At 33.4% G+C, this 18648-nt stretch overlaps 1 protein-coding gene across 3 annotated transcripts in view; it reads right to left on the bottom strand.

Annotated features, from left to right (window-relative positions):
• TLL1 (tolloid like 1) overlaps nucleotides 1-18648 on the bottom strand; it is a 238333-nt gene that overhangs the window by 13566 nt on the left and 206119 nt on the right. For 2 of the 3 annotated variants that reach the window (XM_021101281.1, XM_021101283.1), the window contains 2 exons: nucleotides 12042-12167; nucleotides 9725-9852 (listed from right to left, as the gene is read on the bottom strand). In XM_021101281.1, coding sequence (XP_020956940.1) covers nucleotides 9725-9852; nucleotides 12042-12167 — 254 coding nt within the window. Of the gene's footprint in view, nucleotides 1-5544; nucleotides 5599-9724; nucleotides 9853-12041; nucleotides 12168-18648 lie in introns of all 3 variants that reach the window. The other variant, XM_021101282.1, reaches the window with a different exon arrangement.

Below are 18648 nucleotides of genomic sequence, written 5' to 3' on the forward strand. Positions count from 1 at the left end.
TGCTGAACAGAAAAAAGAAAAAAATGAAGAGATAAGGACAGTTTAAAAGGCCTCTGAGACAACATCACATGCACTAATATTCACATTATAGGGGCCCCAGAAGAGAAAGACAAAGGAGCTGATAATATATTTGAGCACATATAGCTGAAAACTTCCCTAACCTGGGAAAGGAAGCAGCCATTCAAGTCGAGGAAGCACTGAGTGCCATATATGATTAACAAAAAGAGGAATGCACCAACACATATGGTAATTACAATGACAAAGAGATAAAGAGAGAGAATTAAAAGCAGCAAGGGAAATCAATAAATAAAATATGAGGGATCACATATAAAGCTGATTTTTTAGTAGAAAATCTGCAGACCAGAAGGGAGTGGTTTATTTAAAGTGATGAAAGGGAAAAACCTACAACCAAAAATACTCTACTCTGAAAGATTCTTGTTCAGATTTGATGCAGGGAGATCAAAAGCTTTAGAGAAAGCAAAAGCTTAGAGAATTCATCAGCATTAAACCAGTTTTGCAACAAATGTTAAAGAGACTTCATTAGGTGAAAAAGAAAAGACTACAACTAGAAACATGAAAATTATTAAAAAAAAAAAAACTCATCAGTAAAGGCAAACATCAAGTAAAGGTAGGAAAACATCCATGCACAAAGCTAGTAAGGAAGTTAAAAGACAAAGTAGTAAAAACACAATAAGCAGTTAAGGTGTACATAAATTAATTAGATTAGATATAAATTATGATATCAAAAGCAGTAATTGTGTGGAGAGGAGAGTACATATTTAGAGATTTTAAAATGTATTTGAAATTAAGAGATCAGCAACTTAGAACAGATATATATATATATATATATATATAGTAGATATCTCATAGTAACTACAAACCAAAAATCTATAATAGACACACACACAACAAAGAAAAAGGAACCCAAACATAACACTAAAGATAGTCATCAAATCACAAGAAACAAAAGAAAAAGAAAGGGAAAAAAAGACCTACAAAAACAACCCCAAAACAGTTACCAAAATGAGAATAAGAACATACATATAAATAATTACCTTAAATTTAAATGGACTAAATGCTACAATCAAAAGACATAGATAGCTGAGTGGATACAAAAACAAGGTCTATATGTTTGTTGCCTACAAGAGACTTGCTTCAGATCTAAAGACACACAGCTGGAAAGTGAGGGGATGGAAAAAAGTATTCCATGTAAATGAAAATTTAAAAAAATCTGGGATAGTGATACTAATATCAGCCAAAACTGACTTTAAAATAAAGATAGTTGTAAGAGACATAGAGGGATACTATATAATGATCAGAAGATCAATCCAAGAAGATATAAAAATTGTGAGTATATAGGTACCCAACATAGGAGCACCTAAATATATAAAGCTAATATAAAGGGACATAAAGGGAGAAATTGACAGTAATACAATAATAGTAGGGGCCTTTAATACTCCACTTATATCAGTGGACAGATTATATACACAAAAAATCAATAAGGAAACACTGGCCTTAAATGACACAGTAGACCAGATGCTACTAAAACAATCAATGGATCACCAAAGATTGGATTTCAAATTGATAAGGATACACAAAAACTTGACCATGGTTGAATTATTCAATAAAAATAAAAATTAAATAAAACACTACCATAATTATGATTTACATTATGATATCATACATCAATGTTTATTGGCATTTAATAAAGCACTGTGTCAAATACATTATACACAAAACTTGTGAATAAATAGCAGCTTAAAATTCCAGATGAAAAAATCAAGGCTTTAAAATGAGAAATATCTTTTTTTTTTTTTTTTTTTTTGTCTTTTTTGCCTTTTCTAGGTCCGCTTCTGTGGCATATGGAAGTTCCCAGGCTAGGGGTCTAATCAGAGCTGTAGCCTCCAGCCTACACCACAGCCACAGCAATACGGGATCCGAGCCACGTCTGCAACCTATACCACAGCTCACGGCAACGCCGGATCCTTAACCCATTGAGCAAGGCCAGGGATCGAACCCACAACCTCATGGTTCTTAGTCGGATTCGTTATCACTGAGCCATGAAGGGAACCCCTAAAATGAGAGATATCTTCCAAAGATAACACAACTAGTAAGTAGAAGTGCTAGGATCTAGACTTATCTCTTTGAGTTCAAAATATGTTTCTAATCCCTCCATATGTCTCTGTTGTGTATTTATTTTATTTAATCATTTTAACTGTCTTCCTAATACGATTATTTTCCACTTAAATTACTGCATAAGTGTACACAGCAATTATGGATCTCTTTCCTTTCTGATGCAGGATGTTATAATGAAAAATAAGATTTTTTTATAGAGACAAAATGCTTGGCATATGCAGGCATTTATATGCTACTTTGCTGGGTATGATGACTTTTCTCTGTTAATATTAGTTACTGTTTTTATTTGTGCAAATTTGAATTTTAGCTAAGCCTTACATTAATCTATACATGTATTCTAGCAATGTATTTGATAACTTAATTTTCATGTGACATCAATTACATTAAACAATGTTAGATGGAGGAATTGACAGGAAACATTAATCAACTGGGAAACTAAAAAAATAAGATACTTAGACAATATGACTATATAAAATCTTCTTTCTCTTAGCCTAACTCTTCTCCTTCATTTTCTTCTCGTCTAAAATTTTTTTTAATTATTTTTCCAGCACAATAGAAATAATTCTTGGGCTTGAAGGTGTTTAGACCTCTACTACCTTTATAACTTGCCAACTCATCTAAGTGTCTTGTGACTGTGTCCATATCTATAAATGTTATTTATGACACCAACCTCATATAATATACAGGATACCATTTTGAAACCATTGGAAACCATACACACTATCTTACTCCAAGTCAGTTTTAGGAGGTACAAATATGTCAAGCTACATTTTATTATTTGGAGAGCACTTTCAAGAAATGGAAAACTTAAGAATATTCACATTTTTATTTGAGAATTCCATATGAAAGTCACTATTTTAGAATTTTTTAAAGGATATTCCCAGGCTCTCTGGATCCTAGCTCTCCACCTTACTGCATTTATATGAATATGATGTTTCAATGTCTTATAAAGATCAGAGAAGGTATAAGAAAGAATATAGAAAATGTCAAGAACTGACATATTCACTCATAAGCACAATTCTACTTAATTTTCATATTTAGCTTTAATAGGAAATTCATGATATAAGGACAAAAATTAATAAGTATGTTCATTAAGTAGTATATACATAATTTAAGTTGTATTCAAATTGCCATTTTATATTACTGGATAGAATTTACTATGGCATTAGAGAAAATTACCTTTAATTATTTCCTATTTATATACCAGGTGGTGAAAAAACTAGTCAGTAACTCATTTGTGTTATCTTTACTTCCCTGAATATGTGCAATCTCATATACTTAAATGAATGTGTGGGATTCATATGGTCACATATTCTTTGCTACTCCTCCCACTGAGACATAAAGTCTAATACTCTTCCCCTTCAATCCTGGCCAGACTTTGTGATTTGCTTTACCAAGAAAATGAGTGCAGATAATGTTCAGGAGCTACTGGGATGTTCCCCTAGGCCTCTTAAAATACCCTCTTTGGGGGACCATTACTGCCATGTAAAAGGGTACAGTTCCCCTGAGACCACCATGCTAGAATGGTCATGTGTAGATGTTCTAGCTGTCCCAGCTGAGTCAGCTTTCCAGCCCTCCCTACCAAGGTGATAGACATACAGTTAAAACCAACCTGATCCTCCCAACAAGAACATGTCCCAGGTGAATACCTCAATCAATTACTTACCTCAATCAATGCCACGGGCAACAGAAGAACTGCCAACATTATTCAAATCATGACTTTCTCTCCCCCAAATTATGGGCTTATAACATGGTGCTTATTTTAAGCCATGAAGCTTTGGGTTAGTTTAGTATGAAGCAGTAGATAAACAAGAATAGTTCATAAAAGAAGAATAATTGCATTTTAATGCCAAAGTCTTAAATTTCTATAAATCTATAATAAATTGACCACTGCTGATATTTCAGTCCTTAAACATAATTATTGTATAATAATACATACTAGATATGAATAACCACACTAAGAACTGAATATACTTATGATAAAGGAAGAATGTTCATATCTCACTGGACATTGAATTTCATTACAGTACTATTATACCACATAATGGCATGATGATCTAAATAACTTTAATACTTACAGTCTCACAAAAAAACTAAAATAATGGTTATTATAGACACAGTGAATGAGCCTTGCTTAGAACCATAAGCTACTACTTGCATGTCACTCAACACAATTTTATACTAGATTAAAGGGATATTTGGGTTAGAAAGAACAATAAGACTCTCAAAGTTCATAAATAAGTTCTTTTAATATCTTGTTAAGTTGTCTTCAGGAAAAATTTCCATTTCTTTGCTTCTATATGAAAAGATAAAATATTTAGAATTTTTTTCTTATTTTTCCATGCAGCCTAAGGTCAGAAGGGTAGTCGTGAGTTGTAAAGAAAGGTCCACAGTGCACATGAGGACAAGTTTTTTCTTTGCTTTTCCTTTTCACCTTAGCCTATAAATAAACTAGCTTGAAACTAAGTATCTATCCAGCTCTTGATCTAATAGAATTAAGAGATTTTATAATTTCCAAGTTTTCCTGGAATCTATTTTCAAAATTAGTTTGGGTTCAAGTTCCTCCCTGAAAATTAAGTCTCCTAAAGAAGCCGAGAAACATACATTTATTTTAAATAAATTATCTTCTGGATGAAATATCCTATTTAACAAATGTCAAATTATTTGGGTAGGTGATTGAATTTTTTGAACATTACAAATAGTTTTGGCCAAATGTCCATTGGCTGATGTCTGCAATAGTGATTTCAGATTTAAAGTAGGTAAGATTCATTAACAGTTCTATTACAAAGCCAGTATTACCAATGATAATGTCGAAACGGTAAGAGGTAAAAATATAGAACTAAAATATCACTTGAAGTTAGTAGCTAATTTGTTACAAGACACTTTTTACTGATGCTGATTGTTAGTGATATTGTGAGTCAGGTTTAATATGAACATGGTTAATGAAATAAGATGGTGGAATCAATATTATGCTCTGATTCAGAAAACTTGTCATGGCAAAATGTCTTTTAACAAATCTCCTAGGCAATTCTGATGCATAGTAATATTGAGAAAACCTAGCTTAGACTGTAGCTACTTCAACAAAGACCACAAAATCAAATACTTAAAAATCAATAGTTGCATTAGAGCTTTCATTTTACTTCTGAAAATTACCTTAGGATACTAGCAGGTATGACCATTTTGTGTGTGTGTGTGTGTGTAGTTTTATTTATTTATCTATTTTCTTATTGTTTTAGATGATTTTTATTTTTTACATTATAATTGGTTTACAGTGTTCTGTCAATTTTTACTGTACAGCAGTGATCCAGTCACACAAATACATTCTTTTTTTCACATTATCCTCTATCATGTTCCATCATAAGAACCATTTTTGAACAAACTATCCTGATCCTCAGGTGGAATATTTACCTGTAATTTGTGAAGAAGTAGACTGTCCTAGAGTTGGAAGGGATGCTCAATAAGCTGAAAGGTATATAATTGAGAACATATTATTGCCATTTTTCAAGTTGAGGTTATTAGGAGTTCTATTTCCCCTTGAACATAGAAAGTTGAAAGAAATACTGCTTCTACTCTACCAAGAAAACTCATGTAAACAAACAATCAAAAAATCATAACTTTGCTGAACACATCAAAGAGCCAAAGTCACTAGTCAACCAAATAGTATCAAATCCACTGACTCTCAGGCCCCACTGAGGAGAGATGAGACATGAACTCCTGCTACATTTAGAAGGTGACATACTACATTTAGAAGAGATGCTGTGTGGGGTTCCTGTCGTGGTGCAGTGGTTAACGAATCCAACTAGGAACCATGAGGTTGCAGGTTCGATCCCTGGCCTTGCTCAGTGGGTTAAGGATCCAGCAATGCCATGAGCTGTGCTGTAGGTCACAGATGCGGCTTGGATCCCGCATTGCTGTGGTTCTGGTGTAGGCCAGTGGCTACAGCTCTGATTAGACCCCTAGCCTGGGAACCTCCAAATGCCACAGGATCGGCCGTAGAAAAGGCAAAAGACAAAAAAAGACAAAAAAAAAAAAAAAAGAGAGAGAGAGAGAGAAAGATGTTGTGTGCCATATAACCAAGTAAGACACATTCAGCTACAATTGTAATGTATCAGTAAAGGTGAGGTGTAGATTGGGGTAAGAGTATAGCACACTGGGAGCTGTAGACACAGGAGTTTGTACCCACTCGCAGGCTCTTTTCCATGAACTCTATTCTCCTGCTCATGAGAAATATTGTGGGAAAAGCAAGAGATGGACAAGTGCTTTCCTTGGTATTGAAGGCTTGGAGGGTTAAGTGGTCACTTCTCGGAAGAAAAGCATGAAACCTTGATGCAACTCTTCTCTGGGAAACAAAGCCTCAAGCCTCTGGGAGGAAGAGCATAAATCCAGGACAAATGTTCAGACCCACAGTAGCCACAAGAAAGCTTAAATAAACAAACAAAAACACTTCCATCCCCGGGGAAGTCTTGGACCCAGGAGCCTACACCAATAACATCAGAGACCTGCTGTAACTGGGAGAGGGAAGAGAAACTCTCCCATGGAGAACTAAGCATAGTTAAAAAATGGAGTTTGGCTGCTAGAAAGAGAATAAACAGAACCACTTTTTTTTTTTTAAAAAAAAAAGGCTCTCTCTAACACCTAAAAACATAGATCCTGTCTAAGATGGAGGCTACTAAAACAGTAGAGAACCCCTTGCCCTCACTGCAAGACTACCAAGCACCAAGCAGCATGTAACTGCAGTCTACCACTGGTTGAGGGGGAAAACATACGGGGAGGTAATACAGTTTGGGGTAGAGATGAATGAGGAAGTTAAGATGAAGGAGATATTGAAAAAACACATCTGAAATTCCAGCTTTCAATCTAAGAGAAAGGAACTCAGAGCCAATGGCTTACTACAGTTAATAATAGAAACAAGACAACCCAAACTCAGCTAATTACTGACTATAATCACTCAACAACATCCCTTCCCATTTACATACATTCACTAACAGCCTAACAGAAGCAATATAGTTAGACACATAACATCTAATGTTTAATTAAAAAAACTACATGACACACAAAAGGGCAAGACAAAAAGTACAGTGTTGAGAGAAAATAATCAACACAAGAGACTCAAACATGACCTCTATATTTACATTATCAAATGGAATTTAAAGTAACTATCATTAATATGCTAGAGATTCCAGCAGACAACACTTAAGAATGGATGAGAAATTTCAGCAGAGAGATGCTGTTATGAACTCAATTGTACCCCATAGCCAAATTCATACATTGAAGCTCTAATCCCAATGTGATTATGTTTGCAGACAGGTCCTTTAGGGAGGTAATCAAGATTAAATGAGATCCTAAAGGTGAGACCCTAATCTCACAGGACTAATGTCCTTATAAGAAGATGAAGAGACACCAGAGTTTGTCCTCTCTTGCTCCCCCTTTCTCTCTATGAGGGAGAGTATACCACAGAGGAAAGGCCATGCAATGATAGTGTTAAAGTGGCCACCTACAAGAAAGGAAAAGAGGCCTCACCAGGTACCACCCCTAACAACACCTTGATCTTGAACTTCTAGCCTCCAGAAATGTAAGAGAAAAAAAAAAAACTTTGTTGTTTTAGCCACTCAGTGTGTTGCATTTTTCTAAAGGTAATCTAAGCAGACAAATACACAGGGGGACTATAATAATGGATCAAAGGGAAATACTAGAAATAAAAAACAAACATGATAAGAGAGATAAGGAATACCTTTGGCAAGCTCATTAGTAGACTCAAGACTGCTGAATAGATAATCATTGAACTTGAAGACAGGCCAATAGAAATTACCATGCTTCAATTCAAACAGAGTGACAAAAATAACAGAGAATTCAAGATTTATAGGATAGTATGAAAAAATCCTACATATGTGTATTTTGAATACCAGAATAAGAGAGACACAATGCAGAAGAATCTTGTAAACAAACCATGGTCGAGAATTTTCAAAAATTCATGGCAGACATCACAATACAGATGCAAGAAATTCAGAGATTTCTCAGAAGTATAAATTATTAAACACACACACACACACACCCCAGATACATTATATTCAAACTGCTGATAAAAAAATGGTGAAGGCAGCCATCAGAGAAAAGAAACATTACTTCCACAGGAATAAAATTAAGACATCACAGACATTAAAAACCATGAAAGGCAGAAAAGAATAGAGTTAGGTATTTAAAGTGGAGAAGGGAAAATAAAATTGCCGTCTTAGAATTTTATACCCAATGAAAATATCTTTTAAAAATGAAACTACACAGACATACTCTACACAAAATATGAAAGGAAATTCTTCAGGGATGAGGAATACAATGCCAGACAAAACTTGGATCTACACAAAAAAAATGTTCAGAAAAATCCATTTTCCCAACTCCCTTAGCTACTGCACCACTAAAAAATGAAGCCTCTGTATCTCAGCCCATAGCTTCAGAGTGGGCCTATCAATCAGGATCTTGAACAGGATTGGAAAGCAATAAAACGCCTACAATGTTATTTCCTAGCACCTAACATTCTTTCAAAGAGTGGCTAAAATGAAAATGTCAGAGTTAACATCTCTGTTTGGAAAGTCATTTACTGATAGTTTACAACTGTGGTGATTGGAAGGAACTGCATAATAGGAATATGTATGTCTCAGTGACAGTCTCTAATATTATTATGTTGCATATGAATAAGACATCTTTACTGAACAAAAAAGAAAAAAAACTACTGAAGGAAAGAGTTCAAACAGAATTAACAACTTTATGGCTGGACTGGCTCAGTAAGCTACCATGAACTCATTCTCAAGACAATTTCTTGTCCTTTATAACGGTTCCTGCTAGACTGTCCTGAGCCTTGATAGTTGGAATCCCCTCCTGTTTTTGAAATAGCATATTGCAGAAAATTGTTAAAATTTCTATATACCTATGGTTCTATTTCTTTTAATTATATTTTTCAAGTATTCTGTAGCCTATAATGAAATTTAATAGGTACTATCAGATGACCAGGACAGAATGCATGACTCAAAGAATACAGGAGAAAGGACAAACATTATGTTCACATTTGTATTTGGGAGAAGCCTAAGGATATTGGTATTCATCTAAAGAGGGAAACATATTATGCAAAAATAATACTCCATAAACCACAAAATTAGTTTTATTATAAAAATAAATATGATTTGCATTATGAGGCATATAGAACAGACACAACCAGTAGAGTTTACTCTGCTGGGCTGAGTGAACACTTGTTACTTTTTTGGTGAGTTTCTGATATTTTTGTTCCTTCATTTATTTTTCCATTTGGAAACATTTTCCAGCATATTAGGAAGAGCCTATTGTTCTACAGTAACTTCAGTAATGCATTTCAAAGCATCCCATCCTGGATAAGAACACCATAAAAGAATTGCCTGGCTACCATTAGTATCACCTTGATCTAGGAAATCAGGGATTTATTTAGTGTTATTTAGGAAAATATTTCCCACTTGCCTCTTAATTCAGTTTAATTCAATAAACATTCATTTCCATGAACTAGCTGTGCAAGACATGGGCAGGCAGCTTAATAATAAAAAAAAAAAAGAATGATGTGCTCACTTACTAATTTGACTCGATGACCAGGTGTGGCACTGATTTCCCATGTGCATTCCTTCCTGCTTGGGTATTTGTCTGGCCAGTTGGGGCTAGTGATGAAGCCACTTGGACTGTGAATCTTCTGTTCACACTCAGCTATGCCAATAAAGATAATAATATTAATTAGCGTGGAATTGTAGCCCAGGACTGGACTAGCAAGCAATAGCCTATTTACCTACTATTTCTGCTGAAAAATTTGCTGAATAACTAATTGACACTCTAGTCTCCATTATCAAATGTGTTGCTAATCATAATCAGGCAGTTTTGTTTTCTAGTTCATATGAAATTAAATGTTTACAATGAATTAGATAAATGCTAAAAAGAAAATAAACTGTTTTGTCAACTGTTAGATCTATAAGCTCAGATTTTTTCACAGGGCAAGATTATTGACAATTAAGGGTATCAACTCTTGGTATGTGCAAAATATTTAATGCAATACCACAACAAAAATCAACGGACTATGCCATTTTCAATTCTTTTTTTCCTATTAACAGAAACATCATTTATATCTAATTAGTGTCATTAAGCCACTTCATGAAACACATCTTTACATTTTCTCTCTCCCTTTGTTAAAGTATACACTTGAATACCTAAACCATAATTTTAGCTGCTAAAGTAAATTATCTGTAATTTCATCAAAATTAAATGAAGCACTAAGGGGAAAATAATGAACAGTTACTAGCTTCTGAACTAATTTCAAAGAATATCTCATTCAATTAAACATGAAACATTTTAGGTTTTACAAAATTTAAATAACTTCATTTTGGAGGGGACCATTCTATACTGTGACTATCAAGTTTCAAAACATGATTTATTTATTTATTTATTTATTTATTTATATTTTAAGGGCTGCAGTCGAGGCATATGGAGGTTCCTAGGCTAGGGATCTAATTGGAGCTGTTGCTGCTAGCCTACGCCAGAGCCACAGCAATTCCAGATCCGAGCCAAGTCTGCAACCTACACCACAGCTCAGGGCAACACTGGATCCTTAACCCCTGAGGGAGGCCAGGGATCAAACCTGCAACCTCATGGTTCCTAGTTGGATTTGTTTCCGCTGCACCATGATGGGAACTTCAAAAACATGATATCTTTAGACTGTGTTCTAAGTATATCGTTTATGAAGCTTCATCCTGAACATCCTGGTTTATACTAGAAATTATTTGTTCTTTATTGTGTATCCCATTCTAAAATACAATTAATTCTCTGAAATTTTCCAAGAAATCTCAAGGGAAATTATTTACTATATGAGCAAAACATCTGTTACATTACAGGACTGTACAATAAAAATAAAAGGCCCCACACATTACTGTGTTGTTGGTTCATGACTTCCTACTAGAACTTTAATTGTGCTAGGTTTCCACAGGGAGATTTGGGTTTCATGAAGTGGCTTAATGATGCTAATTAGATTTAAATGGATCTGAATGGAGCAAGGATGATTCGGGGTATTCTGCACTATTCAAATGTACATTCAAAAAGTCATTACCTAATTGTGGTTCTAGTCAGGCATTTATCACTCTCCATGTACTAATGACTAGTTATAAAATCTGTCTTAGTAATAAATCTAAGTTAAATAGAAAATTCAAGAGCGGACCACAAAGGAAAAAATTAAGGCTTGAATAAGTAATTCTTGTTCCCATGTAGCTCATATTTGCTGAGAAGATTAAGGTAATTATCTTTATAAAACCTTGGAATGTTGTAAGGCCTTGGGACCAAAACGGGTAGGCTACTATTGTGCTACTACGATACTCTGTCTATGAGCATGTGTGTGCAAAACCATGAATTAAAACTTTAAATGGCACACTCTATACCATTTTAAATTGTTTTCTTTCTGGTAGGCATTTAAGTTTGATACTCTTGGTATTTAAAATGACATCACTCATGTGGCACATATATGAGATATTCTGGGGAGGGAAATTAAACCAAATGCAAAACATTTAGCAGAAATTAAGTTTAAATGTGGAGACTGCTATAAGATCTGTTCTATGAAAACTGGGGGATAATACAGTGCTTTTCTGGGTTCTAGATGGCATCACAGCAGCTTTATGTCTGTTATAAAAAGTTATTCTAATGCCACCCATGTGTGAGGTACAGAACCTTTAGGTAATATGAGATTTCCAGTAGTATGCCATGTATCTTTGAACACTGAATGAATTTTTTTTTTTTTTTTTTTTTTGGCATTAGAACAGTCGACAAGGACATCACTCATTGATATGAGTGGAAGCAGTGCTTTACCCAAACTGTATGAAATTCCAGATGTTGTCAAAAAAAGAACATATCTTTCATACCTTCCTTGCAATCATGTTTATTTTCATGCAGCACAAATCCATTCCGGCACTGACATGTGTAGCTTCCCATTGTGTTGACGCACTCATGTTGACATCCACCATTATCCTTAGAGCACTCATCTTTGTCTAGCAAAGAGATAACCCCATAGATTAGTAAGGAACTTTGAAAACAAAGAATATCACGAGAGTCATTTAGTGGTGATTAACACTGTCAACGGGTAAACTAAGTCACAGTTTTCCCTGTTGCCAACATAAAACACCCCCCCTCCCATTTATAGTGTCTTAGTTCTACCCACTCCTTGTTTAGCTTGGAGACTTGTGCCATGAAGTGAGTTTCCAAGATCATTTGTGCTAGGATGACAGCATGTAGTCCTCTTTCACTCCTATGCTGGAGAAGTTTTGAGTAGGACAGAGGAAAGGAAAGAATCATTTTCCAACTAATCCTAAACATTTATTGCCAATTTTTAAGATACATTAAAATTTGTGAGTAGTTTGAATAAATGCAAAAACAAAACAAAACCAAACAAAACAGCATTTAAGTGGATGGAAATCTTTCACTATATTAACCATGGCATATAGACAGAGGCTAAACAAGGTTCCAAGATTTGTGTGTAATCACTTTAAAAAAAGTCACTCAGTATAACTACCGTAGCTGACTTTTTTTATTAACTTGGCGGTTATGCATAGCATTCATGAATCTGGACATTTTACAATATTCCAAGACAGAAAAGAATAGACTACCCTAAAGAAGAAATTTAATTTATGTCTTTTAAATTACTCTACTCCAGCAGGCCACTTTATTAAAAAGTAATTCCCTAAAAGGGCTTTTACTGTGCAAAAAGTAAAGGTTAGAATAGGAAACATGAGCTTTAAGAAACAGTCAACAAATTCCCTACAGGGAAAAAAGCCCAACTCTATTAGCAAGCAGTCAAATCAGTGAGAGGCATCAGCCACCATATTATGTCACTCAGCAGTCATTCTATGGCTGGTTTGTCCATTAAAGTCAAAACTAGCCTCTACTCCTGACACATGCATATGATGACACAACACTCAAACCTTCCCACTCCTGTACCATAGAGAACAGAAAGAACACATGGCAGTCACATCAGAGGTCAGGCTGAATTTAAAATTTACACTGTCAACTGATTTTTTCCAGTGAGAACTTGTGAGCTCACGGTATTGCACAAATAACAAATGCTATTTTTGCTTTTTTTGTCAAATTAATTTTCCTTTGATGGAGATGGGTTTAGCAGAGATGTTTTTATCCAAGAATCTGATAATAATTTTTAAAGATGTATTTATTTTTCCCATTTTGGAGATTGACAACATGACATAGCACACATATGCTCCTGGGATATATTCACGCATTGGAAATAGCAAAATATTCCAAATACATAAGGCAGTCTCAAAGTTCTAAAAAAATACAGAAGAGTCAATAATATGTGATTTATGTGTTCTCTACCTATCCTTTACATTTCCACTATAGTTTTTAATATTATGGAGACTAAGCAAAGAAAAAAACATAGAAAATAGACAATTACTCTCTAAAAGGACATCAAACATTGAAATGTACAAGAAATTAGAAATTAATAAAGAATTGGCCTTGTAAAATTAATGTCAGAGCAATTTATAATTATGTGGAAGTCTCATCACCTTAATTGTATCAACAGTGAAAATTACAGTTGATGAATTGTGAATAACATGGATAATAGGTGAATGGTGAACCATAGTTTCTACTGCTATGTCATCAGCTACCTGCAATTCCTAATTTGACAGTCAAGCAGTAAATGATTTGAATTTAAGATTTTAATGTACTTTTCCAGAGGTTCTTTGGAAAATACTTCCTCATGAGTTGATGTAGAAATATATTTCATCATTGCTAAATGAAAGAGCCAATTTGAAAATTTCTGGCCCTAAGATTACTTACTCTGACATAGTTTCATACTTCCTACAAAAATGTTTATCTAGTGATTGTTTGGAGTACCTAAAACCTGATATAGAGTGAACTTTAGTTGTACACTAGGTCAACCAGATTTTTGAGAGTTGATTGGAAATGTAACAATTGTATGTAAAGACGTTTAGAGAAAATTAGTTCGTATTTTCAACTGACTGGTAAACAGGTTGCTCAGTGAAAAACCTAGTGCAGCATGGACTGCCTGAGCCATCCTTTTATTCAGATCTGTTTAGATTGCGAGTACAAAAATGTTAAAAATGTTAAAAAAAACCCACAAACACAAAAATGTTAAAAATGTTTTAAAAAAACCCAAAACACAAGTTAGTATTGCTGAATTTTTAAACCCATAGTCATTTTATGATGAAAACAATTCCAAAACATAAAATATTTCTAACATTTAAACTTTATTCTAGTGGAAATCTTATGTTACAAGGTTATATTTCTTAGGGAAATTATTTTCTTTAGATTTAATAAAATATAATCTGACTTGTGGTAATGGTAAAGAGAAACAGTGTTGAAAGTGAAACCACTCATATTTGTATAGTAGTTTTTGTAGCCAACTTTTCATCCTTCTATCATGCTGAAAAAAAAATATTTAAAAATAATTTTTAGAGCAAGAAGAAGAAAATGAAGGAGAAGAGTCAGGGGAAGAGAAGGAAGATTTTATATAGTCATGTTGTCTAAGTATCTATTATTTTATTAGTTTCCCAGTTGATTAGTGTTTCCTATCTTAATCTCTATATCTAACACTGTTTAATATAATTGATATCTCATGAAAATTGAGTTATCAAATACATTGCTAGAATACATGTATAGATTAATGTAAAGTTTAGCTAAAATTCAAAATTGGACAAATAAAGACAGTAACTAATAGCAATGGAGGAAAGTCATCATGCCAGCAAAGTAGCATATAAAACTGTGCCTGCATATGCCAAATAGTCAATATGAAAAAAGAAAATTTCAGTAAACATTGGAATACTTGAAATTATTCTGACTTTTTACATCATGCAGACAAAGAAAGCTATTCATTTAACTTCATTTTATAAAAGACAAATTCCACAAATATATTCTGGACTTGTTATTATAAAAGGTCATCAAAGATGGGGAAAAAATATTAGAAAACATGATTTTGTTTTCACTTTCTTCTCTTTTCTCCTCTCAGGGCACAAACTACAAAAATTTTGAACAATGAAAATCCAAAGAGAGAAAAGGAAAGAGGATGTGGAGTTTTAAAAATTTCTCAGAATGTCTGCATAACATATTCAATAATTGCAAATTATATATGATCATTTGAAATTTTCTAGCATTTTCATACTGTAGGCATGAAATTTTAAAAATTGTTTTTATTAGTAAGAGAAACAAATGTTTTATTGAGTAGAAATAAAAACATTTACTTTTTGCAGATGGAAATTAGCCTCCTTCTTTAGGATGGATATATTTGATTTCCATTCCTTCATGTTAGATGAAGGAAAGGTCCATTATTAGGGAAAAAGGAGGTGGCATTTTCCCATCAGAGGCCTGCAGAGTATCTCTGAGACTATTAGAGGCCATCAGTTTATGAATAATACATACTGTATGGAACTGGAGTAGCAACCTGTATCAAGTTCTTGCAAGATTCAAAAATAAAAATTTTCTCTTTGCAGAAAGCTTCCTTGTCTGTAGGAAAAAGAAGTAAAGGTTCCATGCACCAGAACAGAAACACAAATGGGCAGATATACTTACAATAAACTCAAATATAAAATAAACAGACCATGCGCACACATGCGTACACATATACACCCCAGAAATTTGTGCATGCAAATAAGGCACACACAGGTTTCAACATAAAACTGTTTTTAAAAAAATCACCTTCAAAAAAGCACTCGTAAGCTCTATTGAGAGCTACAACACAGATAATTTTTTCTTTCCAAAACATGCAATTATATAAATATCACTAATCATGAAACTTGGAATAGGATTCAGAGTCATAGGAGAGTTTTAATTATGTCACTATTTGAAATTAATCACACTAATATTTAAAGTTTTGTTAGAATAATATCAGGTTGAATTTATTCTAAAAATATCTATGACCATTCCATGAGAGAAACGGTGTACAGAAGGAATAGAAATATTTAGAGAAATATGTGAACAGTGAAAGGTGGGTAAGATGAGAAGCAGGTCAGTTGAAATCACTTGAATTTAAAGGTAAGAAAATCATACAAATCATTTTATCTGACTTCTATATTTGTTACAGACAGAAATAAACTGAGAGTCAAGAACTCTGGGTTTCATTGCATTTCAGACAATGTGCAAGTCACAAGGTCCTCAGGAAAATATCACATTCCCATTAAGTTACCCATGAGGGAGATTGCCATTAAAAGAAACTTATCCTTCTTGCTTCTGCAGAGGTTGTGACTAAGTCTTTTCACCACTACAGGGCTGCCTAAAGAAGGTGGACATCTCTGAATAGCTCTCAACGACTGAAATCACTCATCACATTATTCCTCAATAATGAACTGTGATTAAATTTAAAGTCAAGTTTCCCAAATGTTACTGTTTTTATATGCATAAAATAACTACTACGATTTTCCAAGTTTAACCTATTTAAAGAAAAATAACTTTGTTCTGAGTAGAATACAGTTTGCTTAATCACGTAAAACAAGTAAACTATATCATGTATACCTGTGCAGATCTGTAGAGTTTGGTTCAATACATCATATAAAAGTAAGTTTGGTTTTTACTATCATATAAAATAATTATTGTTAATCTAAAAAAAACCTCCTTCAGTCAAAGAAAATAACAGTACTATATTGCTGGACCAAATATCTTCTAGAAATGCCTATGCCATTATATTCTGAATTACCTAAAAAGTTTAATAGACACATAATTCTATATCATGATCAAGGAGCCTGACTTTGATAGTCCTAATTTCCTTACTTACTTTGATATTATTTCATTATATTGTTTTATAAATATACCCATAGAATCAGAAGTAGATGAAACTGATTTTTGTCGAGGAGCTTGTGGATTTTCATCTGTAAAAGCCACTAACTTTTAGATTTTCAAGCTACAGAATTTTTCATGACTAATTTAAGATATTAAATAAAAATTTATATAATGGGTTCTTTGGTGAACAGAAATCTATATTAGTTAATTAGTTATTCTGCTACTAAGTTTTTAGGGTCACCTAATTCTATTTCTTAGGTCTAAAAAGCACTTATTTATTTATTTATTTAATTTTATTTTGTCTTTTTGCCTTTTCTAGGACCGCTACTGTGGCATATGGAGGTTCCCAGGTTAGGGGTCCAATCAGAACTGTAGCCGTGGGCCTACACCAGAGCCACAGCAATGTGGGATCAGAGCCACGTCTGTGACCTACACCACAGCTCACGGCAATGCTGGATCCTTAACCCACTGAGCAAGGGCAGGGATCGAACCCGCAACCTCATGGTTCCTAGTTGGATTCATTAATCGCTGAGCCATGATGGGAACTCCTAAAAAGCACTTATTTAAAATCAAATTTATTTAAAAATAAAGTTTTGCACAATTTATTTGTGCAAAATAATTATAATGTCAATATTATTATTTCATTAAATTACTGTATTTTAAAAATTAATGCCATAGTTTTAATATAAATCGCCTTGTGTTTTTTCTTCTTTGATGCATAAATTAGTTGCAAGAAAACTAGAACATATTTTTATTTTTATTTATTTTTATTATAGTTGATTTACAGTGTTCTGCTAATTTCTGCTATACAGCAAAGTGACCCAGTTATACATATATATATACACATTATATATATATTCATTATATATATATATATATATATATATATATACACACACATTATTTTTTCTCACATTATCGTCCATCCTGTTCCATCACAAAGTGATTGGATATAGTTCCCTGTGCTATATAATGAAATTTTCAGCAAAACAGATGGAACTAGAAACTCTCACACTGGGTGAAGTAAGTCAGAATAAGTCAGAAAGAGAAAGACACCATATGATGTCACTTACATGTGGAGTCTAAAATATGGCACAAATGATCTATCTACAAAACAGAAACAGATCATGGACATGGAGGACAGACTTGTGTTTGCCGGGGGGAGGTGGAGGGAGGGGAATGGATGGGATCTTGCTGTATATACTTATTTTTAAATAGATTTCCTTTCCAAGTAATATGGTATCACCTATAATAAATAATGTTTCATTTTTTGTTGAATTTCTTGACAATGTTTCTGGGGAAAATTATATGGAAAAAATAGCTGAACATGTTACATTTCTCATTATGTTTTGATAACCACTTCCAAAATTTTCAGAACATGGACTACACACAGAACCACTTAGGATCAAGTCTTCATAAAATATTTCTGGATTATTATACACAATATAGCAAATGTTTATTAAATTGTCTATAATATCAATTAACTACAAAAATCATAAAATTTAACTCACTACAAAATACCTGTGTTAATATTAACTTAATCTTTATTAACTAATTCATAAATATATGGATTTAAGAATTTCTTCACTCTCAAGGAAATATTTTCAGATCTAGAAAATATTTAGGGTAAGAGTAGGAAGAAATGCAATATGTGTCTTCCTTCTAAAGTTATTTTTATATTTAAGTCAGATGAAAACTGAGAAAATTGGAGGAAATCTATAATGCACC

This window comes from Sus scrofa, chromosome 8, assembly GCF_000003025.6.
Source record: "Sus scrofa isolate TJ Tabasco breed Duroc chromosome 8, Sscrofa11.1, whole genome shotgun sequence".
Classification (NCBI taxonomy): domain Eukaryota; kingdom Metazoa; phylum Chordata; class Mammalia; order Artiodactyla; family Suidae; genus Sus; species Sus scrofa.